The sequence below is a fragment of the Suncus etruscus genome, chromosome 1, assembly GCF_024139225.1.
Source record: "Suncus etruscus isolate mSunEtr1 chromosome 1, mSunEtr1.pri.cur, whole genome shotgun sequence".
In the NCBI taxonomy this organism is placed as follows: domain Eukaryota; kingdom Metazoa; phylum Chordata; class Mammalia; order Eulipotyphla; family Soricidae; genus Suncus; species Suncus etruscus.
In genome coordinates, this window is record NC_064848.1 from 206,778,191 (window position 1) to 206,802,928 (window position 24,738).

Genomic DNA, 24,738 nt, shown 5'->3' on the forward strand with positions numbered 1-24,738 from the left:
CGAGAACAAGGTAGAGCCTGTATTTCGGTTCCGAGCCTTATAAGGCGATGTGCGCGGGCGCCCGCCGAAGCGGCCGCACCATATAAGGCGAAGCGCAGGGCGCCGGGCTGAGCTGGTGCGCGCTCATTGGCTCGCGCGTCTCTGGGCAACCGGCTCTCACGGGTGGAAACCCGCCAGCCGCCCCCGCCCCCGCCCTTTCTTTCCACCCGCCGCGCCAGCCCCCCAGGATGCCCACCGCGGGGAGGCGCGCACCCTCGCCTGCCACCCCCGATCTCCCTCCCCGAGCTCGCCCTAGTCCCCACTGCGCGCGCGCCCACTGCCAGCCGCCTCGGGCACGGGAACATACACACACATACACGCACACGCATGCACACGCACACACACACACGCACGCATGCACGCGCTCCCTCCCAATGGAAGATGATGGAAAAAGCCCGGCTAGCAGCGGTGGAGCTGCGAGAAGGCCGCGGATGCCTGGAGATGCTGCTGCTGCTGCAGCGGGGATGCGGGGGGCGGTGCTGGTGAGGCTGCAGCAGCAGAAACTGCAGTCACAGCCGCAGCCTCGGTCTGCAGCGAGCACGCGCGGGGATCCGGGAATATGCGCGCACACACAGACACACATACACAGCAGGAGCCCCCTACCACACACACACACACGCACGCACATACATGTACGTATACACATAGCCCCCCGCCACGAAGGTGATGGGAACAATTAGTGCTTGCTTGCGGGGCTGGCTGGCGAGCTAATCCGCAAGCAGCCCCTGGTGCCGTTGAATCTACCGTCTGTCTCCCAGCGCGGCTAGCCCCTTCGGGCTGGATTTCTAAAGGCGACCATAATAATGATAAATCGATGGCTCTTCTAGAACCTGCCAGTGGGGACGGTGGGGGAGAATCCCGGAGATCGAGAGGGGAGGAGGAGAAGGAGGAAGGTGGAGAAGGAGGATGCTGGAACGGAGAGGAGCCCCCCTCGGGTCTCCTGGCAGAATGCAGCGGCGCAGCGGCGTGCGGGTCAGGTGGCCCGCGCCGAGTGGCATCCCGGGCCGGGAGCAGCCCAGGAGGAGATCACCGGCCCGCCGAGACCGGGCTCCTCTGGCGGGCGTCAAACCCGGGCGGAAAAGGCAGCCGGTCCCCCCTCCAAAGGGTCCCCTGGCGCCGAGCCCCGCGCAAAGGCGCGCGCACGGGCACGCACAGGTGTCCGTCCTGGCTAACCCCTCCCGCCCGCCCGGTGCCCTGGCGCCATCCTCCCTGCCAGAGTTGCCCCCGGGGACCATTTAGACAATGGGTACCCTAACATAATACCCTGGGGACCCGGGCTGCGGGGACCGCCGCCTCGCCCTCGCCCAAGCTGGGAGAGATGCCCCCTACTGGGAAGCCGGAGACCCTGAGCGCGGCGCAGGTGGGGGGCGCGCGGGAGGCTGTTTAGGGCGCGAGTGGAATGACCTCCGCCCGCTGTCCTGGGCATCCTGGACCACCCTTGCCCCCCGTCCTTTATTTAGCCTTCCCCAATTCTCTGACACCACCCCAGGAGGCGGTGGACGCTGGCACTGCCCGGGAGCCCGGGTGCGAGGTCGGGGAGGGCAGCTGCCGGCTGGTCGGGCTGTCTCCGGCTGCGGAAGGAAAGGAAGCGCCGGGACCGCCGCAGCCTTTGCCCGCGACCTTGGCCGAGCTGGTCCGCCGCGTCCGCCCTGCCCAGCGGGAAAGACTGTCCCTTCCACGGTGCGCGCTGGGGGGTGCTCGCGGGGAGGACTGAGCTCCCTGGTGTGCACCTAACGCGCCCACTCAGCCACCGAGAAATCTGGGGTGCTGGATGAAAGGTGCATGTTTGGGGGTGCAGTCTCTCAGGACCCCACAATCCCATCTCAGTCTCCCTGTTCCCCCTTCCCGTGTGGCACGTCGTCGGGGGCGCATTCCCTTCTCCAAGCTCTTGTGCGCCCCGGTGCCCGGGGTCGCTGGTGTGGAGACACCGGTTCCGAACCTGTTGGCCTGGGTCTCTGGCCTCTTGTCGAGGGAACTGGAATTTTCCCAGCCGTGGTTGGCCTCGCCAGCCTCGAGAACAGGGGTGGGAAGTGGGAAGGGTGAGAAAGGTGCGGCTACGAGAACTAAAGCCTCCAACTTGACCCTCGCCCCATCTCCCTGCGTCCAACCTCGTGGGGGTACAACGGAGGCTACGGACCCGACGGACGTGACTAAGGGGTTCCGATTCCAGAGCCCACCTCCGCCCTCGGGTCCTCGTTTCGTACTTTTCGTTGATTTTTCAGCACCCCCAAAGGCGGGGACCCCTGGGGCAATTTCCTTCCTGCCCCGGCGCTCCCTGCTTGGGGTCTCCACTGCGCCCTGGACGCTCCTTTCCAGAGCTCCGACTATCCTCTACGGGCGCCCCAGAAGCGAGCTGGGACTCGGGGTGCCGGGGAGCGCCAGCCAAGGTGGCCACGGGAGCCCGCGGGGCTCGGGGGCCGAGCGAGGCGAGCTGAGCTCCCCGTGGGCCGAGGTGGGCGCACGACACCTGCTGGTCCGTGGCGCGCGGGGACCCTCCCGCTTCTCGGGCGGCTCTGCCGTGGGCCCCGAAACACACCTCCCCACCTGCGGTGCATTCCTCGGCCTCCCCCCTGCGGTGCCCTTCGCGCCGGCCACGTCAACGCGAGCCGAACCCGGGCGGTGGGGGCGGGGAGGGTGGCACCGACTCGGGTGGGGGCGCGCAGGGTCAGCGTGCCAGGATGGGTCAGGCCCTCCCGGGCGCCGCCGCCTCTCCAGGGCACCCGGGGTGGGGGTGCGGGTGGGGGGAAGGGCGAGGGGTGTCCCCCCCAGATCCTGCGCCGCCGCCCCCCGCCCCGCGCGCAGGTCGCCGCGCCTCTCCGGGCCCGGCCGCTCCGGGGCGCACGGGGTTCGGGGTGCGGAGCGGGGGGCGGCGGCGGCGCCCTTGGCAGCCATTTTCTGCAGCTGCCGAGCCGGGCTGGGTGCGGGGAGGCGGCGGCCCGGCGGCGGGGCGCGGGGCGCGGGGGTGCGGGACGCGGGGCGAGGAGGTGGGGGCCTCGGCGCCGGGGCGCGCCCTCCCCGCACCGTGCGCCCCGCGTGGCGCCGCCGCGTCCCGCCCGGCCCCGCCATCTTGTCACCGGGCTGGCGCCTTCCCGAAGCGGGGCCGCCGCAGACAAAGCCCGCCGGACCCCGGGGCCCCCGGCCCGCCCCTCCCCGGGGGCCGCGGCGCCCCCCGCACCCGCCGGGGACTCGGGACGGCGGCCGCAGTCGCCCCAGCGCCCCCCAACCTCGGCGCCCAGGGGCGGCCTTCCCCGTCCCCCCCCCCCCCGGCTGGCCCCGCGGCACCCCGCGCCCCGCGCGCTCGCCGCAGCCCACCCTGGTGGCCGGCGGGGGGTCCCCCCACCCCGGCTGGCGGGCGCGGCGCACAGGGGGGCCGGGCGCCCCCTCCCCCAGTTCTCGGCCCCTCTGCCCTTTCTGGTGAGGCTGTGATGACGGTGCACTCCTGGGCACCCCACAGTCCCACATGCCATGCCGACTCTGCGAGGGGGGACCTCGACACATCTCGAGCGTGGGCGGCACTGCAGACCCCCCTCCTGGCCGCCTGCAGCTGCGGCACTCTGGAATGGAGCCGGCTCCTTTCCGGGGTGGCGGGGCTGCGGTTCCTCCCTCCTTTCTTCGCGGCCCCCCTCTCTCGACGCCCCTTTTCTCTATGGGGGTGGAAAACCCAGAGGGCTGGGATGGTGGGTGCCCGAGGGGGAGAGACAGACACCCCCTCCCCAAACTGCGCCCTCCAGCCTCGGTCATGAGCGCGCATTGCTTCTCCAAGCGAGGGAATTTGCTCTCCAACCCGGGTGCAGCGGGGACTCCGAGGGCGCTAGGCTTTCTGGGGCTGAGTCCCCCCACCCCAACAGCGTGCCAGCATCCTGCAGCCCCAAGAGGACCCACGAAGACTAGGGCGTCGTCCACCTGCGTTCCAGGAGGGCTGGACAGAGGCGGGCGCAGAGGGAGAGGAGGAAGCTGAGGCGGGGGCGGGGCGGCCAAGGTCACCCTGAAGGTCAGAGCAGAGCTTGCTGCCTCCCACTCTCTTCCCCCCCATGCACCATCCGGGCCCGGCTGGGACCCCGAGTTTAGCTTCGGCCTCCACATCTCCAGACGCGGGGGTTCTGCACGGGAGGGGCAAGCGAATGGCACCCCAATCGTGATCATAGCGGGGTGCACCTGGGGACGCGGCTCCCGCCCTGCCCCGTGGCCGGGCGCCTTCCAGGGTCGAAAACAAAGCCTTGTGGGGTGGCCTCTGCAGCGGGGTTCAGTCCCCCGCCTCTGCCAGCCCGCGTGGACTCCCAGCCCGGCCCTGGAAACCAGTCTGACCACTTCGCCCATTTCGCAGGCCTCCCCAGGGGCGGTGGGCGGCGGCTGCCAGGGTGGGGTGATCCAGCGCCAAACCCCACAGCCCCAGCTGCCCCCGTGGCCCACCGGGAAGGCGTCAGGGCTTCAAAGGGAGGCGCTGTTATGCCCGCAGAGGGGGAGGGGGCTCCGACAGGGCAGCCCCTGCTGCAACCCGGGAACTGAACCCACCTTGGGAAGCGTTCCTGGCCCCTCCCAGCACCGCAGGGAGCTGTCTTCATCCTGAAGGGTGAAGAAGGGGGCCACCTTCTATCCCTCCAGTCGGAGATTCCTGGAGGGGTCTCCACAAGCCAATGCCCTCTGCTTGGGGTCTCCCAGCTCCCTGCACCCACTTCCAGGTTGGCCCTGTGTGTATGCGGGAGCCATCACCCATTCATTCTTCCACCCACCCATTCCTCATCTATGCAGATGTCTGTTTGTTCACCAACCCATACATACATACACTCACCTATCTATTCATCTATGCACATATCGTCTATCCATCCATGCATGCATCTATCTGTCCATCCATTCATCCATCTATCCATTCATATATGCATATATCTATCTGTCCGTCCATCCATCCATGCATCTTTCTGTTCATCCCTCCATTTTCTATCCCTCCATGCATCTGTCTGTCCATCCATTTATCCATACATCTATTTGTTTGTTCATCCATTCATCCATCCACCCCGGCCTAGCTGACCCCAGGTTCAGGGGAGCTCAAGCAGGCTGGGGGACACTGAGGCTGCACCCCCTATTTTTTCCTTTTTTGTTTTTGTTTTTTGTTTTTGTTTTTGGGCCATACCCGGTGGTGCTCAGGGGTCACTCCTGGCTGTCTGCTCAGAAATAGCTCCTGGCAGGCACAGGGGACCATATGGGACACCGGGGTTCGAACCAACCACCTTTGGTCCTGGGTTGGCTGCTTGCAAGGCAAACGCCACTGTGCTATCTCTCCAGGCCCCTATTTTTTCTTTTCTTTTCTTTTCTTTTTTTTTTTTTTTTTTTTTTTTGGTTTTTGGGCCACACCCTGTGATGCTCAGGGGTTACTCCTGGCTATGCGCTCAGAAGTTGCTCACTCAGAAGTCGCTCCTGGTTTGGGGGGACCCTATGGGACACCGGGGGATCGAACCGCGGTCCATCCTACGCTAGCGCTTGCAAGGCAGACACCTTACCTGTAGCGCCACCTTCCCGGCCCGGGGCCGTTGTTTCTGTGGCTCTCTGGGGCTGCTGTGGTCCCTCAGGAAGGGGAACCTGTCCCCACCCCAGTTCTGAGAAGGTCACAGAGGGATCATCAGCTTGGCCAGGCTGCCTGGAGAGAGTGGGCACCTTCATTTCTCCAGGGAGTGTGGGAGAGGAGTGGGGACATTTTTCTGCCAGGAAGATGGCAAATGTGGGCAGAAGCTTCTGGGTTTTCTGTTGGGGGCATGGCCCCCCATTCCAAGAATACCCAGAATTTCCAGCCTGTGGCCTGGTCCCACATGAGAAATTCAGGCAGCACCATTTCTACCATGGGAGCAGATTCAAGGGAGGGTAGAGAAGATGCAAGGGGGCCCTGATGTCTATGGGGGTCCTTGCAGCCCCGACTGGCTTTGCTGGACTGAAAGGGTCCAGAGGGCTTGGGTTCTCCTCCACAGCCCCTCAGGATTGCTTTTTTGAGGAATAGCAAAGGGCAGGCAGCATGCACAGAAGTGGAGTGCAGGGCTAGGTGACAGGGTCCAGCACATAGAACCAGGATGGGGCCCCCAGTGAACCACCCCAGAGCAGAATTTGCAGGGAAGCTGGATGTAAAGGGAAAAGGGACAGATAGCCCTGGATGACCCCACAAGGTCCCAGAAATTAGGGAGCTTCCACAGAGATCAGGAAGGTGTCCCAGAGTCTAGAGATCAGATGATCAGAAATTGGGATCTAGAGCAGGGTTTGAACCCCAGCAACCCTCGGGTCCCACATCACCAAGTTTCTGGGAACTCAGGCCACACAGGAACTCTCAGTCGCTGCCCAGAAGCCACTCACTGGGTTTGGTGGTGCAGGTCTGGGCAGGACAGGATGGGACCTTCACTCTGCCTCCCTGTGGGGCACCTGGCCTCTGATGTGCTCCACTAAGCATCCTTAAACGCCCTCTCCTCCCACACTTTGGCTCCGGGCCCTGAGCCCAGGGGGAGCCTGACCACTTGAGGCCATGAGTGGACAAGGTGACTAGAAGCCTTCAGCAAAAGCATGCCCGCCCCCAGCTAGAGGGCTCAGGTTGGGCAGGACCCAGGAGAAGAAGCCCCCAGCTTCAGAGCCCTTGCAGCTACCCCCAAATCAGATATTCCGGAAGTTTCTTGGACCATGGCAGAGCCAGAGTGACTACAGTCAGAACAGAACCTGGGACCGACATGAACCAAGTTTTGCTGGTTACAGAGGAAAGAATCTGAACTGAACCTTTCCTTTTTTTTCTCTAGTTAATTTTTACTTTTATTTTTTACTTTTGTGCTAACCCAGCAGTGCTTAGGGCCTGTTCCCGACTCTGATCTCAGGGATGGGGTGCCAGGGATCCAACCCTGGTCAGCCATGTGCAAGGCACGCTGTTCTTTTGCTCCAGTTTGGGCATTTTGACTATCTAGTGGCCAGGGAATGTGTGAGAAGATGCAGGGGGAGTGTGGCCTCCTGTCCATGCTTTCTGAGCCTCACTGTCATATAGTGGCCGTCACTCAGGGCAGGTCCCATTAATGCTGTCTGACATTCTAGAACTCTTCTCATATACTCCACCGATATCCATCCATCCATTCATTCATTCATTCACTCACTCACTACCCATTCCCCATCCATCCATCAATCTACCCACCCATCCATCCATCCATCCATCCATTCATCCGTCCACCCATCCATCCACCAACCCATTCACCCACCCATTCATGCACTTACATACCAACCTGTCATCTGGCCACACATCCATTCATGCATAATTCATCTATCCACACAAAACCCACCTATCACCCATCCACATACAACCATCCATCCATCACATGCTTCTACCGATATACCAATGCTTCCACCCACACATCCATGCATAATCCATCCATATACATATGACCATCAACCATCCACCCATCACACACTTGTCCACCCATAGACCAATCCACCCACACTCACACCCATCCATCCACATGCCGCACCCATTATTCATCCGCATGTAAATGCTTCTAAGCATCTATCCATACTAATTTATCCATCCACACACCCTTCTATTCATCCATCCACTTACATGACTGCCCATTACACATTCACACACATCTATGCATCCATCACATACTGGTCCATCTATAAACCAATCCATTCACCTATTTACCCACTCCACTAATCTATTCAGCCACCACACATTAATCCATCTGTTCATCTATATATACAGCTATGCATCTCTCTGTCTACCCATTCATTCTTCCACCCACCCATTCCTCATCTATGCATATGTCTATTCATCCACCTACCCATACATACATACATTCACCTATCTATTCATTATGCATATATCGTCTATCCATCCATGCATGCATCTATCTGTCCATCCATTCATCCATCTATCCATTCATATATGCACATATCTATCCACCCATCCATCCATCCATGCATCTTTCTGTTCATCCCTCCATTTTCTATCCCTCCATGCATCTGTCTGTCCATCCATTTTCCACCCATTTATCCATACATCTATTTGTTTGCCCATCCATTCATCCATCCACCTATCCATCCATCTATGTATATATCCATCCATCCACCTGTTCATCCATTCATCTACTCATTCATCCACCCATCCATCAACCCATCCACCTGTCATCTATCATTCATCCATTAATCTACCCACCCTTCCATCCATCATCCATCCATCCACCCATCCTCTATCCCTTCATCTCCATCATCTAACAAAGATTTCCTGGACATCTTCTTGATCCCAACCCATGCTCAGAGTAGGGATATTTTCAGTCATGGGTGGGGCTTTGGGTCATATACCCTGAGATACTCAGGACCATACCCGCCTCTGCTCAGGAGTGACTGGGCAGTGCTCAGGGAACCATATGTGGTTAGAACCAGGGTTGCAGACCCACAACATCAGGTAAGGCAAGTGTTTACCTCTGTGTATCTCCCCAACCCAGGGGGCTTTATAAGCAGCAGATCCAGCCCCTGCAGGCGTGAGTTCCAAGGCTGTTTAGGGAGGACCTGACAAGAGCGGTCATTGCCATTTGCCTAAGGGGGTGAACAGGGTTCTTGGCAGGGGCAGCAGGAAGGCCGGGACAGTGGCCTGATGAGCTTGGGCATCTGGTTGTGAATTTCCAGGCTTTCAGGTCACTTTATGAGGTCATAGCCAAATCCTGCCCCATGGTGGAGCAGCTGTGGGTGCAGGAGATCCTGGTCAGTCAGAGGCATGAGAAAGTGGGGCCGGCTGGGAAGCAGGGCAAGAGCTCAAAACTGGGACCCTCATCCTTTTCTGGGGGTGATGCCCACATATTAGACAGGGGACCTGGGGGGGGGCTCAGGAAGTCCTGGACACAGCACTGCTGGATGTCAGTCTGAGCTGAGTCTGAGCAGGTCCCACAGCTGTTCCTGGGCTGGAGGATATGTCATAGGGTTCACCTGTAAAGGGGGTGCTGGGCTGGAGATATATGACGAGGGCTGGAGCACAGACTTCAATGGACAATGGACACTGTGGGGTGTAGACCCCAAATCAAATCGACTAATAAACTAAGTCAACAAGATTTAATGTGGACCCTGCAGTCTTGGAATCCCCAAGTCAAATCATTGATCAATGAAGTCAACAGAATTTAATGGGGACCCAGCAGTCTTGGGACTCCCCCAAATCAATTCATTGATTAATGAAGTCAGCAGGGTTTAATGAGGACCCTGCACTCTTTGAGCTCCTCACTTCATTCCTGCAAGCAACTCTGCCCCCCCCCCCCTGCGCTGTTCATTTTTTATCCCCCTGAGTTTACAGGTGGGTGGCCCCTGGACTTTTGGTCTCTCAGAACATCAAAGTGATGGGTTAAATTTTATGTTGCTCCAGGCCCTGGTGGGGAAGAGGGGGAGATATGGTGGCAAGGTGGGGCAGCAGGCCTGGAGGTCTCCAGGTCCAAGAGGTCCCACAGGTAACTCTGCTGAATGCGGTTTAGGAGACCATCTCAAGCTCTGGTGCAAGTAATAAAAGTGGGGAGGGTAGGGACCAAAGTGATAGGTTTTCCTTGCATGTGGCAGATCAGGGTTCAATCTTCATCATCCCATTGGTTACCTCAACCCTGCTAGGAGTGATTCCTGAGCACAGAGCCAGGAGTTACCCCTGAGGGTCCCAGGTGTGGACTGTCTTAAAAGTGGGGAACAGGGCTGGAGAGATAGCATGGAGGTAGGGCTTTGCCTTAGGTAGGTTTGCTTTGCATGGTAGATAGGTTTGCCTAGCATGCAGAAGGATGGTGGTTCAAATCCTGGAATCCCATATGGTCCCCCGAGCCTGCCAGGAGTGATTTCTGAGCATAGAACCAGGAGGAACCCCTGAGCGCTGCCAGGTGTGACTCCTCCAAAATAAAATAAAATGAGGAAATTATATTAAAAATGTGGGGGACAGTAAGAAACAAAAAGGCAGCAAGAGTCCCTTTGTTTAGCACTGCTGACCACCCTCTTCGAGTAGCTGGTGGAGGAGACATATCTGTGACTTCAGAGGCAGTGGGCTGAGCTGAACCCCAAAATTTCCATGTCCTCCGAGTCTGGGGCGCGAGGGGTGAAAGGTACAACTATGTTCGAAGTCAGTGGCCAGGAGGTGCGGCTCCCTGGGGAAGATCAGGGTGACACCTTGGTTGCACATCCTAAAAAAGACAAAGCTGGAGAGGGAACCCCCAGGGAAGCCGGAGCTCACCCGAGTGACAGGGAAGGGCTCGGGGGGTTATTTATAGCCATGCCAGGCTTATCTGGGCTCAGAGTTGGGGACAGGGGCCCCAAGTCAGCCTTTGCCAACTTCCCTGTCCCTAGCAGTCCCAGAGAGGGGGTGGCCTGGGAATGGGGGTTCGGGTTTAAGTGATTGGCCCTTGTCCAGCTGGTGAGACTGTCCTGAGAGGCAGCACAGCTGCTCCTCAACCAGGAGAGCCACAGTGCCTGTGTGCATGGGGGAACCTGTACATGTTGGCGGCCTGTGTGTGTTGGGGGGCCTGTCCCCAGCACTGGGCAGAACCTGTCTCCATGTTCCCATTTAGTCTGTCCATGTTTGAGTGGCCATGGGGTCTCCTTGGAGGGCTCTGAGCTGTTTGGGGGCCTGAGAAATCTAGACCTCAGGACACGAGGGACCGATGGGTGTCGGCAGTCAGGGCTGCCGAGTCAGGGAAGAAAGCGAGGTGCCCCCAACCCAGGTGCTTCTGTCCTGAAGCGAAGGTCAGTGGTTAGAACCAAGGGAAGGGAACAGCGTCTCTTCCAGAACATTCTGCAGCACAAGCAACATCCAGGCAGTCAGGGGACAGGTAGAGTCCGGGCAGGGTCTGGACTGACTCTTTCTAGAATCCCTTTCTGAGGCCATTTCTGAGGTTCACAAGGGCTCAGGAGCCAGACCCCTTGGCCTGTTCAGACCTTCAGCTTTCTCTCTGTCTTTCTGTCTCTGTCACTCTGTTTCTCTCTGTCTCACTCTGTCTCTCTCTGTCACTCTTTGTCTCTCTATCACTCTCTCTGTCTCTGTCTGTCTGTCTGTCTGTCTGTCTGTCTGTCTGTCTGTCTGTCTGTCTGTCTCTCTCTCTCTGTATTTGTCTCTGTCTCTCATTAGGACAATGCCTACATGGAGCCAGAACTTGTGTTTCAAAAACACCCTATAGCACAGTAAGGAGGACATTTATTTGCCTTGCACACAGTCAATGCGGGTTCAACCCCTAAATCTCATAGGGTCCCCGAGCCTGCCAGGAGCAATTTCTTAGCCCAGAACCAGGAGTAACCCCTGAGCACTACCAGGTGTGGCCCCGAAAGTCAAAACCAAAACCAAATCAAACAAAAAGTCCCAAAACAACAGACACACACACCCCGAAAGGGTAGCAGAGATGAACCTTGGTAGTGCCAACCACCCTTCACCAGAGTGAACCCAGAAAGGGCACTGGACCCATCAGTGACAGGGTGGGGCTGTGACCGCTGGGTCCGAGGGTCATGGGACAGTCACTCTGGCAGCCACTTCCTGTGGGCACCTTGCTGACATCTCTTTGGGCCTTTTTGTTGTTGTTGTTGTTTTGAGGCCACACCTAGCACTTCTCAGGGCTGACTCTGGCTCAGTGCTCAGGGGTCACTCCTGGTGGGGCTCAGAGAGGCCTTTGGGGTCCCAGGGATCCTGTCCAGCTCAGCTGCTTGCAAGGTCAGCACCCTCCCCACTGCCCTTCTTTTTCCTCCAGGCCCCAACCTTTGTACTCGGCCCCCTCAGCTGGGTTCAGCTGCCTCGTGACAGGTCAGTGCTTGGGCAAGGCATGAATGAAGCTTCACCTGGCAGTGCTCAGGGCTGTGCCCAATAGAGCCCAGTGGACTGTGCAGTGCCAGGGTTAAGAGCAGGGTTGACCACAGGCACAGCAGGTGCTTCGAGCCTGGCAGGTTCCCCGCCTTCTCCCTGCCCAGCTGCACTCCTGGTTGTTTTGGGGCCACAGGAAGTGGCTGGAGCTTCTCAGGACTTGGTGCTAGTGGGGAACAGTCACCTCCAGGTTGCGGGGCCCAAGTAGAGCCCTGGGTCTCCAGCACACAAGGCACTGCCCCAGCCTTGTTTGTAGGCCACACCCTGAGGTGTTGGAGTGTGGTTTGGGGCTAAGCACGGGACTCAGGGCTCCAGAAGGCCAGGAAATCTTCCTGACTCATCAACCTTTGCCCCCCTATTTTTTGGTTTTTGGGCCACACCCTGCGACTTTCAGGGGTTATCCCTGGCTCTGTGCTCAGAAATTACTCCTGGCAGGCTCAGGGGACCTTTCTGAGATGCCGGGAGGAGGGATGAGGAGAAAGGGCCAAAGGGAGTATTCACAGGGCTGGGTCCATCCTCAAATGGAGGAGCCCGTGTTTGTACCCCAGATCCTCAGGGCTCTCGGAGCACTACCAAGAGCAACCTCTGAGCATCAAGCTGGGAGTAGCCCCAGAGCACCGCCCAGTGTGGCCGAAAACAAGGGAAGGAGAAAGAAGGGCAGGGAGGGAGGGGAGAGGAGTTGTCTGCTGGTTGGTGATGGCATCTGGACAGTCCTGGTTCAGTGCCTCGCCCCGGGGCCGCACCTGCTTTCCTTATTTGTCACCAGCTCTCCCTGCACACCCCTCTTTTTTCTGTTTTGTTTTGTTTGGGGGCCACACCCAATAGTGCTCAGCTGACTCCCAGCTCTGCGCTCAGGAATCACTTCTGGCGGTGTTTGTGGGACCCTATGGGATGCCGGGGATTGAATCCGGGTCGGCCAGTATAAGGCAAATGTCCTCCCTGCTGTGCTACGGCTCCAGCTCCTCAACTCAACTCCGTCTCATCTCTGAGTCCTTTCTTTTGTCCCCTCAAATATGAGCAGGCCCTGACTTTCCTGGGGTATGCTTACCCCATACTGTCCTCCACCAAGGGTGACTGGCAACTCCAGGGTGCAGCGTGTGGGTGTCCCTCAAGTGACACAGACACACACAGACACACACACAGACACACACACAGACACACATACAGACACACACAGACACACACAGACACACACACACACACACACACACACACACACACACACACACACACACACACCCGCAGGCCCAGCACAGCTGAGTGGGAGCTTTTGGCCACTTGGCAGGGCTGGGCTCACTCGGAGGCCGTGTTCAGGGAGAGCCCAAACCTCACCGCTGTCCAGCAGCAGAAGCCGGACATGCTGGCCCCTGCCTGTGTGTGTGTAGGCAGGCCCCCGCATCACTGGTCTCACAGCCCCGACTAGACAGGGGACAGTTTCTCTTGAACAAAGAGGCTGACATGGCTGGGCCAGACCGCGGCCCTTTGGTCAGTTTCTGTTTCACTGATTAAATTTTTCAGTTCTTATAATCCAGGGCTGGGCCGGAGCCAGAGCACAGCAGGGAGGACGTTTGTGTTGTATTCGGTCAATCCAGGTTCAATCTCCTGCATCCCATAGGGTCCCCGGAGCCTGCCAGGAGTGATTCCTGAGTGCAGAGCCAGGAGGAACCCCTGAGAACCCCTGAGTATGGCCCACAAATAAAAAATAAAAAAACTGGAGATCACACCTGCAGTACCTGGAATCAAACCCAGGGCCCCACCTGCAGTTCCTGTGCCTCCACCCTCTGCCCAGGTGCCCCAGGTGGGCACAAGCCCCACTGGGAGGGACTTGGAGGAGAAAGCCTGCAGCCTTTGCAAGGACCTGCCTGCAGCTCAGGACTCAGGGGTCCATCAGCCCAGCCCCCCAGACAGCTCCTTATCCTGCATAGCAGGGCAGGGAGCAGCCACCTCTCTCAGGAGTCCCAGGCCTGGAGGTGCCAAAGCCTGTCCCCAAATCCTAAGAGAAGGCCCTGGCTGGCCCTTTGGTAGGAGCCAGAGCCAAATCCCACCCCCCACCCCCCATCATCCTTCCACTCTACTCACATCCATCCCTGCATTGCTGGTCACTGGCAGGAATGAGCAGTGGGGAGTGTGCAACAAGGCTGTTTGAAAATAAATAATATTCAATGCAGGAGAGGGGGTGTAAGTCAGGGATGAGGCGAGCTGGGCTGGGGAGTCTCAGTCTCAGCCCTGGAGGCTCCACTGACCTGGGACTCTGGCTATGGCCAGAGAGGGTCCCCCAACTGCACCTGGATGGGCCAGGCTGCATTGCCTCGGGGGTGTCCACTGGCACCCCCAAAGAGGGGCTGGCAGCATTGTCCTTCCTCATGTAACAGCAGGGCTTGGGGACCCAGAGGGATGTGGGTGCCTCTGGGGCCCAGTTGGCATTTGCCCTTCCCTGGGGACGCTGGCAGGGCAGCCTTTTCCTGCTCTGCCTGCCGTGGTTGGGGTGACAGGGCAGTGACGATTGGGGGGCTTCACGCCATTCTTGGGACCCTCTGCCTGTGGCCCGCCATTGGGGCTGCCCGAGTGGAGACACAGGAGAAACCAGATACCATGGAATTAGAGAAGAATTTCTCGGATGAAGCGGAAAGGAGGAAATCCAGGGTTTACGGGACACCTGGGCGGGCGGGGGGGGGGGGCAGGCGGGGCCTGGCCAGGCAGCGCTCTGAAAGACCCTCCACAGGGCGAGTGAGAGGGAGGCCCGAGCCCCCACAGCAGTCATGGAGGCCCCGGTGTGCCTGCTCTGATGTGAGCATGGGCCGGTCCCTCCTCCTGCAGCCCCCCAGGCCTGGACACAGGGGTCTTCAAATCACTGCAACCGTCAAAGCCCAGACCTGAGCCAGGAGTGGCTCCTGCTCCAGCACACACCTGCTCAGGAGACCCGGTTCCAGTCATGGCACCCCCTAATGTGGCCCTGGGCCCCAGCACTGCTCCAAGGAAGAAGAGGCAGGAGCAGTCTCAGCTGTTTGAGACCCCAAGGGCTGAGACCTCACAAGGGCCAGGGGGTAACAGGTCGGCAGAGACCCTTCACCCCAGAGCAGCTTATATGGCAGGCAGGTGCAGGGCACACAGCTTACCCTATCAGCTTACCCAGCTGTGGACCCTCTTTGTGGTTGTAGGGCAGGGGGCATGCTGAGACCCTGGGTGACCTCAGGACCCTCCACAGGATTCACACATACTCACATACACAATCACATGTGTACACACTCAAACATGCATGCATATATACACATTCACACGTCACACACTGACACGTGCACAGACTCACACACACACACACACACACACACACACACACACACACACACACACGCAGAGCTCTAGCACAACAGCCCAGCACCGAGGGGGCACTGCCATGTTCAGCTCCAGATGCCTGTGCCCAGCCCCACGGGGTAAGCACAGAACCCGGCCACTTTGGGGTCTGTGTGTGAAAGGTGTGTCAGGAGCAGGGGGCCCCGGATGTGCAGATGCTCAGGTCCAACTGGTCTTGGGAAAGGCTGGAAGAACCCAGGGGGCACCAGGCCTGCGTGGGCATCTGTGGCACTGCTGTTGGCCCCAAAACGCTCCTGTTCATGTCTATGCCCCTCCTCTTCCGCACCACGTGGAGCACACAGTAACCCACCCTGGGGGGGAGCACCACACAGCAAGGAGGGGCTCCCTGGGAGTAGAGATGTGGGGGCCGTATGTGTGTGCTCTGAGGCTGGCCCTTCAATGACCTCCTCTCTGCCCCTGCACTCCCAGACCAGCCCTCTAGACTTGCACTGGCTCCACTGAACCCCACAAGGTAATTCTGAAACCAGGAGGCCACTAAGGGGCCCAGACGGGGATCAACACATACTCCATTATAGCAGTGCTGGCAATGGCAAGGGGGGGGGCTGGGGCCTGTATTGGGGTCCCATCAGAACACACACTGGTCTGTTCTCTAGCTCATCATCATCTGGTTGGTCATCAGTTGTGGGGGGCCTGGCTGGGCTATGAACTATTGCCAGACCAACATTGATTTTATTTTAGGGGGTGACCCAATTCCACCTCCCCCAAATCCTGTCCTGGAGAGTAGGAAATGGGAGGGGGTTCTGGGTTTTGGCTGGGGATTTTTGATTTGTTTTGGGGCCATAGCTAGCAGCACTTAGGGGTTGCTCCTGGCTGGCTCCGGGGACCCTATGGGATGCCAGGGATTGAATCTGGGTTGGCTGTGTGCAAGGCAAACACTCTCCTCACTGTCCTCCAGTTCTGATCCCCCCATCCCATCCTCTTGAAATCTTCTAGGTTTTCGGACAGAGGTGAAGAGGATCCTTAGTGCATGGGCCCCATGGAGCAACCTCTGGTCCCCCCCTTTTTGTCTGGTGACATCATGTGCACAGAGAGCCTCACCAAAGATTCAGGTTCCTAGGCCCCACTTGGTGCCACCATGGTCAAGGGCACCTCAGTGCAGTGGGGTGACCCTTGGGCTCCCGGAATCACAACATCCCTGAAAAGACACAGACAGACCTTCTGGACTCCTGGCAGGGAGATCCAGGGTGCTTCTTAAATCCGGCTCCCACACAGTGCCCCCCCCCCCCAGTGCCTCTGAGGACAGTTCTGCCCAGCACTGACCCGTGATGACGGGCATCTTCTCTAGGAGACCGGCTTGGCCTGTTCTTTCTGTGCTATTGGGCTAGTTCCAAGGGGGGTGGCAGACACAGCTGTGTGGGGTCAGCAGGATAAGGAGCAGCCTTGAAGAGGGCAGATGCCTGGCAAGGCGAGAGCATTGCCCCCAATATCCCCTGCGTGGTGATTTCAACGCTGTCCTGCTCAGGAGCAGGTGGGGCCCCTCAGAACCCCTGGGGCTGTGGGCTGGGGGGGTTTCTCACCACCTCACCACCCCATGTTCCCTGACCCAGGGCATTGGGTCACCCCTCTCCCTCCCTGCCTCTGGCCACCCAGGCCCACCCACTGGGCTGGAGAACACCCCCCTGCCGCTGCGAAGGTTCCAATCACCCACTGTGGCACCCGGGGTGGGGCCCCTGCGGGCGCAGGGGGACAGGGAGCCAGCGTGCCTGCCTGCATGGGCCTTTGTGCCCCAGCCAGGAAGGGCAGACCCGATTCCGGGTGGGGTGGGCAGCGGGCCAGGAGCAGTGGGAACCGCCGATTGTGCACTCCCAGGTAGCTAAAGGCACGCAGGACCCATGGTGAGGGGCGCAGGGGTGCGCTGGGGGGAGGCACCCACAGGCGAGCCACCAGCTCCCAAACCGGGTTTTTAAAGAATTCTTAATTTGGGGGTTGTTTTTAAGAACTTGCCTCCCCTCCCCCAGGCCGCCGTGGCCCGCCGCCAACACCCGCCACACTGGCCGCTTTCAGCCTAGGGTCTCCGCCCGCCGCCCCCGCCCCCGCGACGGCCCCGTAGGCCCTGCCCAGTGCGCGCGCCTGCTGCGGGTCCCGCCCTGCCCGGTGCCCACCGGGCCCGGGGCCCCAGAGCCCGCAGCCCCAGCTCGGGCCGGGCCACCCCAGCAGGGGGAAGGTCTCTGTGTCGGCTCTGCCGGGCTTCGGCTTCCGGAGCTCCCGCGCTCCCCGCTCCCCACTTAACCCCTTCCGGCCCGGGGTGCCAAGGGCCCCAGGCGCGCGGAGGGGCGCCTTGGAGCCGGGCTCCCACGTCTCCCCTCGGAGGAAGTGGGGGGTGGGCCGGCCTTGCTCGTCCGGGCCTCCCCTTCCACGCCGGAGCTTCCCCTGACCGGCCGCTGGGCGCCTCCGGCCGGCTGGTTTCCGGGGAGAGGCCGGAGAGGCCGGCTCGGCGGGGCGGTGCCGGGCCGTGCCAGCCAGGGAGGGACGCGGGACGGACAGGGTGGGAGCGTCCCACCCGCCGAACCGGCCCTGCCGGGCAGGGATTAGAGCGGAGCCCGCGCCCACCGGGCGAGCGAGCAAGCGGCCGCACCCCGAGTTGGAGCCCGGCAGGGCTGCCGGTGCGCGCGCCCCTGTAGGAATTCCCCAACCCGGGGCTGGGGGTACGTGTGCGCCCCTCAGGCTTCATCCCGGGAGACCAGGCACCGGGCACTGGGTATCCGGCGGGTAGGCAGATCTCCACCGGGCACCCCGACGGCAGGAACGGGGCGCAGACCCCCTCAGACAAGCACAGGGCACCTTCAAACCTCCTTTTTACTATGTACATTCAAGCAGGTAAGAACCCGAAGCATCGTTTAGACATTCCTAGTAGCAGCAGTTTCTAGAGAGCTCGTTTAGCCGGTTAACAAACTTTTTTTTCTTTTTTCTTTTTTTGCACATAGAAACAACACATCCATGTGGACAGTATCAAAAAATATATACCAAGGTGACTAGTCTGCGAATCCTGGCGGGGGGGGGGTGGATTGTGGGGTGGTGGGTAGGAAATGGACCCAAATATTAACCGAGGGAGGAGCAACAGAAAATAGTTTGTCTGGTATAGAATATAACATGATCTAGAGGAAACTCCATAAATCTAGGTTTTTATATTTCAATATATAAATACCTACAAATAAATATATATATATATCAGCCCAAAAGGGGTGGGGGGGTAAGGTGGAGGGATGGCCGAGGGGGGCCCGTCTGAGCTCAAACAATACGTTTCAATAACACCACGTACAAGCCTGCACTTAAAACAAGTCAGCACGGTTAGTTAAAATAGCAATACTAGAACTCTGGACGCGGCCCTGGCCTGGCGCCCCGCATCCCGCTCGCTCCAGCTGGGGTTGGGGGCGCCCCTGGGCACCCTCAGCGCTCCCAGGAGAGGGGATGTGGGGGTGGAGGTGGGGATGGTTCCTGCCCGAAGAAATGTCCAGCCAGCTAGCCGGGCGTCTGTCCCCACCCCTCACCCCTCCAGGGAACTGGGGTCCCCTTCCCACACCCGCACTGCTCGGTCGATGGCTCGCGCTACACCGTCACGTACTCCTTGAAAGTGACGGTGAGGCAGTTGGCGGTCACGTCGGTGATGATTATATTCCCAAAGAAGGGCTTGAATCCGCTCAGCGGCTCGTCGGGCTCGTCCTGGGCCTCGGCGGGGGATTTCTCAGGCGCAGCCTCCACCGATGCTGCCGCTGCCACCACCGTGGCGGGCGCCTCCGGCTTGACCCTCAGCGCTGCGGGGAGGAGAGGCTCCCCGGCCTCTCCGCGCGTCTTTACGCAGCGCAAGTCAATGGGCTCGTCCAGGTCCGAGTCCAGCAGGATGACCTCGGGCTGCGCGGGGAGGGCGGAGGCGGCGGCGGCGTGCATGGGCACGTCCACGGGGCGCTCGGCCCCCGGGCTGCCCCCCAGACAGACAGGGGTGCTGATGCTCCGCGCCGTGAGCCGCTTCTTGCAGGGGTCGCGCTCCCCGTGTGTCTCTGACAGGCAGCGCTTGCGCGAGGGGGCCAGGTTGAGGCCGAGCGCGTGGTGGTGGTGGTGGTGGTGGTGGTGATGGTGGTGGTGCGAGGGGGGCGCGTGTGCGCCCCGCGGCGAGTCCCAGGCCAGCAGGTCGGGCTTGGTGGTGAGCTGCAGGGGCTGCTCCCCGAAGGCCTCCTTGGTGGCGGGGGACAGTTTGCGGGCGCCACCGCCGCCGCTGCCGCCGGTGTCCTGGGGCTGCGTCAGTCCAGGGCCGGGCGTGTCCTCCTCGCGCCTCTTGGTAGCGGCCACTTCCACCTTCTTCTCCTCCGTCCCTGCGGCCTTTTTGAAAGTCCTGTCCGTCTGGGGGTGGCGCTCGTCGGGTGCTCGCTTTTTGTGGCTGCCCGGGGAGCGCGCGTCCACCTCGGCCTCCCCGGACTTGATCTTCACCGCCTGCATCCCGTTGTCCATGTACTTGCTCATGACGATGACGATGCGCCCGTTCTTGTTCTTGTTCTTGACGATCTTCATCTTGCCCCCGATCCCGTTGCCGGTCACGGCCTCCTTGGGAGCGGGCGCCAGGCCATTGGGGGGGCCCTTGTCGGAGCCCTTGCCGGGCGTCCCCGCGGCGGACCCAGCCAGCGGCTTCACCGCGCCCAGGTAGCCCTTGGCACCCGCGCCGTGCCCGTGGCTCTTGGCGCCCAGGTCCGGGCAGGTGGGGCCGGGAGCCTCCTTGTGGCCGCCCTGGTACTGCAGGTCGTACATCTTGGGGTCCGGCTGGTAGGGGTGATGCTTCTTGCTGTTGAGCTGGTAGTAGTACTTGCCGCCCTTGCCCGGCGGCGGGGGCTTGCCCGCCCGCTCCTTGCTGTGCGGCTGGTACTGGTGGTGCTTCTTGCTGTTGAGCTCATACTGGTGCCCCTGGCCCTTGCCCGGTGCGCCCAGCTCCAGCTTGGCGCGGTTGTCGGCCGAGGAGTCCTGGAGGCCGGTGAGCACGTTGGACCTCCGGGCGAAGGTGGGGACCTGGGGAAGGGGCGCAGCGAGTGAGGGGGAGCCGAGGAGGAAGGGGCTTGCGTGAATGTGGGGGGCCCCGCCCCTCCCTCCCTGATGGGGTCAAGTTGGGGGCCCCCGGTTACCTGCACTACCAGCGGCTTGGGCTTGGGGCCTCTCTTTCGGTAGCCCATCAGTTGCTCCTGCCGTTCTCTGGGGGTGGACAGAGGGGGACGGTTAGCCCAGGGCCACCTCCTCCTCCCCTGTAGCCCCAAGCCACCCCCGCCAGGCCGGAGAGGGCTGGGCTGCAGCGTGGGGAGTGTGGGCGGAGTGTGGGCGAGGGGCTGCAGCCCCCGAGGTGAGCCCTCGGAGGCCCGGGATGCTAATGATCTCATTAGGATTCCGAGGACAGGCGCGGAGGCCGGAGCAGAGCGAGCCCAGGCCCCGAGCAGGGGGAGGGGCTGCGCCCCAGTTTACAGGGCGGCAAATGACCCATTAGGGGCCCGGCTGGGGGGTGGAGGTGGTGGGTGGACCGGCAGCCCAGACTGACCTCCGCCCCGCCCCAGGTTGGCCCGCTGCTGGCAGGTGAACCGGCTCAGCTCGGAGCAGGCGGAGGCCCGGGACCTCCCCGAGGCCCCTCGATTTCCCAATTATTAATAAGCCGCGCGGCCAGCCCAGCCCGGAGACTTCCGCCCGCGGCTGGAGGAGGGGCCTGGCCAGGGAGCCGGTCCTGGCATTCCCCAGCTCTCCGCGGGAGCCGGGGGCGCCTCTCCAGCGCCCCCCACAAAGCAGCCGCGCCCTGGGGGGCCTCGGCTGTGGCCACCCTAGGTACACTCCACGGGTGGGAGTGGGGGGCCCCCCCCAGCCGCGGGAGCCCCACGGGTTGGGGGCAGGGAGGGGGGACCGGGCGCCTGCCTGACTCTAAAGTTGCGTGTCATTGCAACAGCCAGTGCCAGCCTCTCGGGGGACCCATTATGCAACATGGCATCAGCCGCTGACATGGTTACTGGGGATCCCAGGTGCAGGGGGGCGGGTCCCCTCCCTGCAGCCCGCGCCCCCCCACCCCACCTCAAGACTGGAGCAAGGACTTCCCCGCGGGGCTGTCCACCCGGGGGTCTGAGTGCTGCAAGGATGTCTAACTTGAAATGATGCAGAATTCAAGGGGGAACCCCCCTCGTCCCGCCCCCCCCAAAACAGAACCAGGCATGCCATCCAGCTGTCCCATCACTTGAGCCACTAGCTGGATGCCCCCTCGATGTCCCATCCCCTGGGGCTAGGCTCAGCCCCTGAGAACGGGGCTTGGGCCACCTGGTTTCCTGGTGCCAAAGGGGAACCCCTAAGTCTGCCCTTGCCACCCACCCACCCTGGACTCCTGGGGGGCAGGGGAAGGAGAGAAGGGCGCTTCTGGCTGTCAACTTTCCCCCAACCCCCAACAGGTTAAGCACCAAGACGTTCGGCGCTGCCCTGCGGTTTCACAATGCCAGTCCCCGTGCTGGCCTGCCAGGTGGCTGCGACTGTGCCAGGCTGCCTGCGGCGAAAGCCACCTAGGCTGGGGGGGCCTTCAAGAGAGATCCGGGTGCAGCCCCAAGTTCTCGAAACTCCTGGTCTTCCCCCACCAGCACCCTTACTTAGCCCCCTCTTCCCCCGAAAAAAACCACCACCAGCCTCTAGGCCTGGGCTCTGCCCCGCCCCCACAGGCTAGCCTGCAGCCACCGCCAAGGACGCACGTTGGAGAAGCAAGTGGAGGCCGCAGCGTGGCCAGCTCACACCCGGGTGTTGGGGGTGGGGCTGTCGGCTGGGGGGCCACCCTCCCTCCCCTCTCTCCCCCTCACTCTCCCCCTCCAGGGGCCGTGCCCTCTTGGGGTTAGGTCACTTGCCACCAGCAGTCACTCACCTGTTCTGGAAGGCGATGAGCAGTCTGGGGTCCAAAATATTCTCCTCTGGTTCCCACGTGTTGTATCTTGCGGGGGAAGAAGCAGGGGACACCCGTCAAAGAGTGGGGCGGGCAGCCGAGATCCGGCTCTGTCTGCACCGCGGGGCAGGCAACAGTGAGCAGATTCCCCCCCCCTCAGTTCTGTCTACACGCTGGGTCAGCAATAGGGGGTGGTGGGTTTCTGCAGGCCAGACCCAGAGGCCGGGAGCCGGGAACCCACGGCCTGCCACCGCCAAGTCAAAGCAATCCCACCAGGGCGGCCAGGCCGGGGCGCAGGGCCTGGGGGGAGCGGCCAGCAGGGCATGTCGCAGTTGACAAGAATTTCAAGCGGCTCCAGAGACCCTGCCGCAGCCCCTGGGAGCCCTGGATGCAAAGCAGCTGAATGGCGATGGCCCAGCCGCCCACGTCGCCTCCCGGCCGGCCCCTTCTCCATCTGACCCCTAATCCGATCACCATGGGCCGAGGGCTCCCATGCCCCCCCGTCGCCCGCTGTCACGGGCGGACACCCCCCAAATCCCCAGGCACCCACAAAACAACATAAGTCCGTGTGTGTGTATGTGTGTCTGTGCAAATGTGTGTGTGTGTGTCTGTGCGCGCGCCAGGCTCCATCCGGTGCGTTCGCATTTCGAATTAAAAAAACATATCTATATATCTATCCCCGCACCCAAAGCGCCGCCGTGACAGTGCCAGCCCCTGCCAGCCGCCCGTTCTCCCTGTCCCCCTGCCTGCGCCGCGCGGAGCCCAGAGGTGCCCGATGGCATTTTCGTCGCTTTTCCCTTTTTTTTTTTTTTTTTTTTTTGCTTCGTTCTGGTTTTGCAATATGGAGCCGTGCGCGGAGGGAAAGGGGAAAGGAGCCATTTTCTGCTGCAGCACAGCAGTCGGCGTCGCGCCTCCCTCCCGCCGCCCGCGCCGCGCCGGCCTCCCCGCTCGGCCGGCTCCTCTCCTCCGGGCGCATAAATTACTGATGGCATTTCCCGGAGAGCGGAGCGGCGGCCACTCGGGGCGCGGGGCTCGGGCCGGGGCCCGGCGCGGCTTCCCCGGCGCCTGCCACCGGCCTCCCCACCCCCTCCGCCGCCTCCCCGGCCTCCTCCCGCCGCCCACCCGCCGCCCGCCCCGCGGCCCGGCGCGACTTACTTGGGGGACCAGCCTCTCCATTTCACCAGGTACTCCACTCGGCCCTGCGCGGGGAAGGGAGGAGGGTGAGCAGCGCGCGCGCTCGCACCCCACCAGCGCCGCGCTGCGCTTCCGCGGGATCCCCCGCGCCGGCCCGCAGCCTCCCCACCCCCTCGCCCGCGGCCCGTGCCAAGCCCGCCCGCCGCGCCGTGCCAGGCCCGGCCGGCCCGCCGGCCCCGCGCGCCCGCCCGCCTACCTTGCGGATCCGCTTCTTCTCGATGCTCTCCACGGCGAAGACGTGCTCGCCCACAGCTGGCAGCTCCATGGCCGAGCCCGAGCGCGCCGGGGCGCGGGCGGCCAGCGCGGCTGCAGACGCTGCAGGCTCCCGCCGGCGTCCGGCTGCCGCCCCGGGCCCAGGCGCCGCCGCCCACGCCCTCGCCCCGGCCCAGTCCCGGCCCAGCCCGGCCGCCCGCCCGCACGCACGCCCGCGCGACCCCCGGCTCCGCTCGCCCAGACAACTGCGGCCGGTCGGCGGCGGCACCAGAACTCATGCAAATCCGGACGTCAGCGGGCGGGGCGGCGCCGGGCCGGGCTCGGCGTCAGGGGGCGGGTCGCCGCCGGGATTGGCGCAGCCCGGCCTACCCGAGGCCCCGGGCCCAGCGCGGGAGGGGCGGCGAGGAGGGCGGGAGGAGGGGAGGGGGAGGAGGAGGAGGAGGAGGAGGAGGAGGAGAAGAGGGAGGAGGAGGGCGCCCGCCCGCCCGGGAGGTGCCGCGAGGGAGGGAGCCCGGAGCCCGGAGCCCGGAGCCCGGGCGCAAAGCGAGGCTGCTGCGCGCAGGGCGCACACAGGGCGCGGGCACCGGGAAGGAAGGGAGGAAGGGAGGAAAGAAGGAGGGAAGGCGCACGGGTCCGAGCGGGGCGCGTGACAGGCCCCCCGCAGCGTCCGGCCCGCGCGCGGCCCCTCTCCGAGCCCCTACACGCCCTCGCGCGCCCGGGGGACCCCCGCTGGGGGCCACGGACGCGTCCCCGCCGCCACTTTCCAGTTGCACCGAATTGCGTCATGTGCGGGCGCGCGGGGAGCCGCCGGCAGGGGGCGGGAACCCAGGCCGGGGCACCTCGAGGGCTCCCCGCCTCCGGAGGCCGCGCGCGCCGTGGGGTGTTTGGAGAGGCTTGGCAAGGGAGCGCCAGGCCGAGCGGCCGCGGCCCCGGGGCCGTGCCGAGGAGCCGCGGGCCGAGCGCCGAGGGGACGCGGGCGAGGGCCCCCGGCGCAGGAGACGGTCAGGGGCCCCCCGAGCGAAGGAGGCACACCCGAGGGGACGCGTCACTTCTCCCCGGCCTCGATCGGGCTCCCCGTTTTTATAAACGCCCGGGTCCTCTTCTGGTGTTGGGCGGGGCGGGTGGTCCATGCCCGCGGGGACCACCCCAAGACGCTTGGCTCCGCCGGGCCGGGCAGGGGCGCAGGGCAGGGCACCGGACCGCCTGGGGCCCCGGGAAGGGCGTGCGCCCAGGCCGAGGG

General features: G+C 62.3%; 2 protein-coding genes across 2 annotated transcripts; both read right to left on the minus strand.

Annotated features, from left to right (window-relative positions):
- Window positions 1-438: 438 nt before the first annotated feature.
- Window positions 439-4,601, minus strand: LOC126001404 (collagen alpha-1(I) chain-like). The gene is made up of 7 exons (XM_049768668.1): window positions 4,552-4,601; window positions 2,375-4,465; window positions 1,896-2,242; window positions 1,519-1,806; window positions 1,303-1,418; window positions 666-746; window positions 439-567 (listed from the first exon to the last, which is right to left on the minus strand). Exons 1-7 carry the CDS (start codon window positions 4,599-4,601, stop codon window positions 439-441), a joined length of 3,102 nt encoding a protein of 1,033 aa, XP_049624625.1.
- Window positions 4,602-17,998: 13,397 nt separating this feature from the next.
- Window positions 17,999-23,615, minus strand: CBX4 (chromobox 4). The gene is made up of 5 exons (XM_049776240.1): window positions 23,482-23,615; window positions 23,247-23,290; window positions 22,074-22,139; window positions 20,326-20,392; window positions 17,999-20,212 (listed from the first exon to the last, which is right to left on the minus strand). The coding sequence occupies exons 1-5, from the start codon at window positions 23,548-23,550 to the stop codon at window positions 18,767-18,769; spliced, it is 1,692 nt and encodes a 563-aa protein (XP_049632197.1). The 5' UTR covers window positions 23,551-23,615; the 3' UTR covers window positions 17,999-18,766.
- Window positions 23,616-24,738: the final 1,123 nt, after the last annotated feature.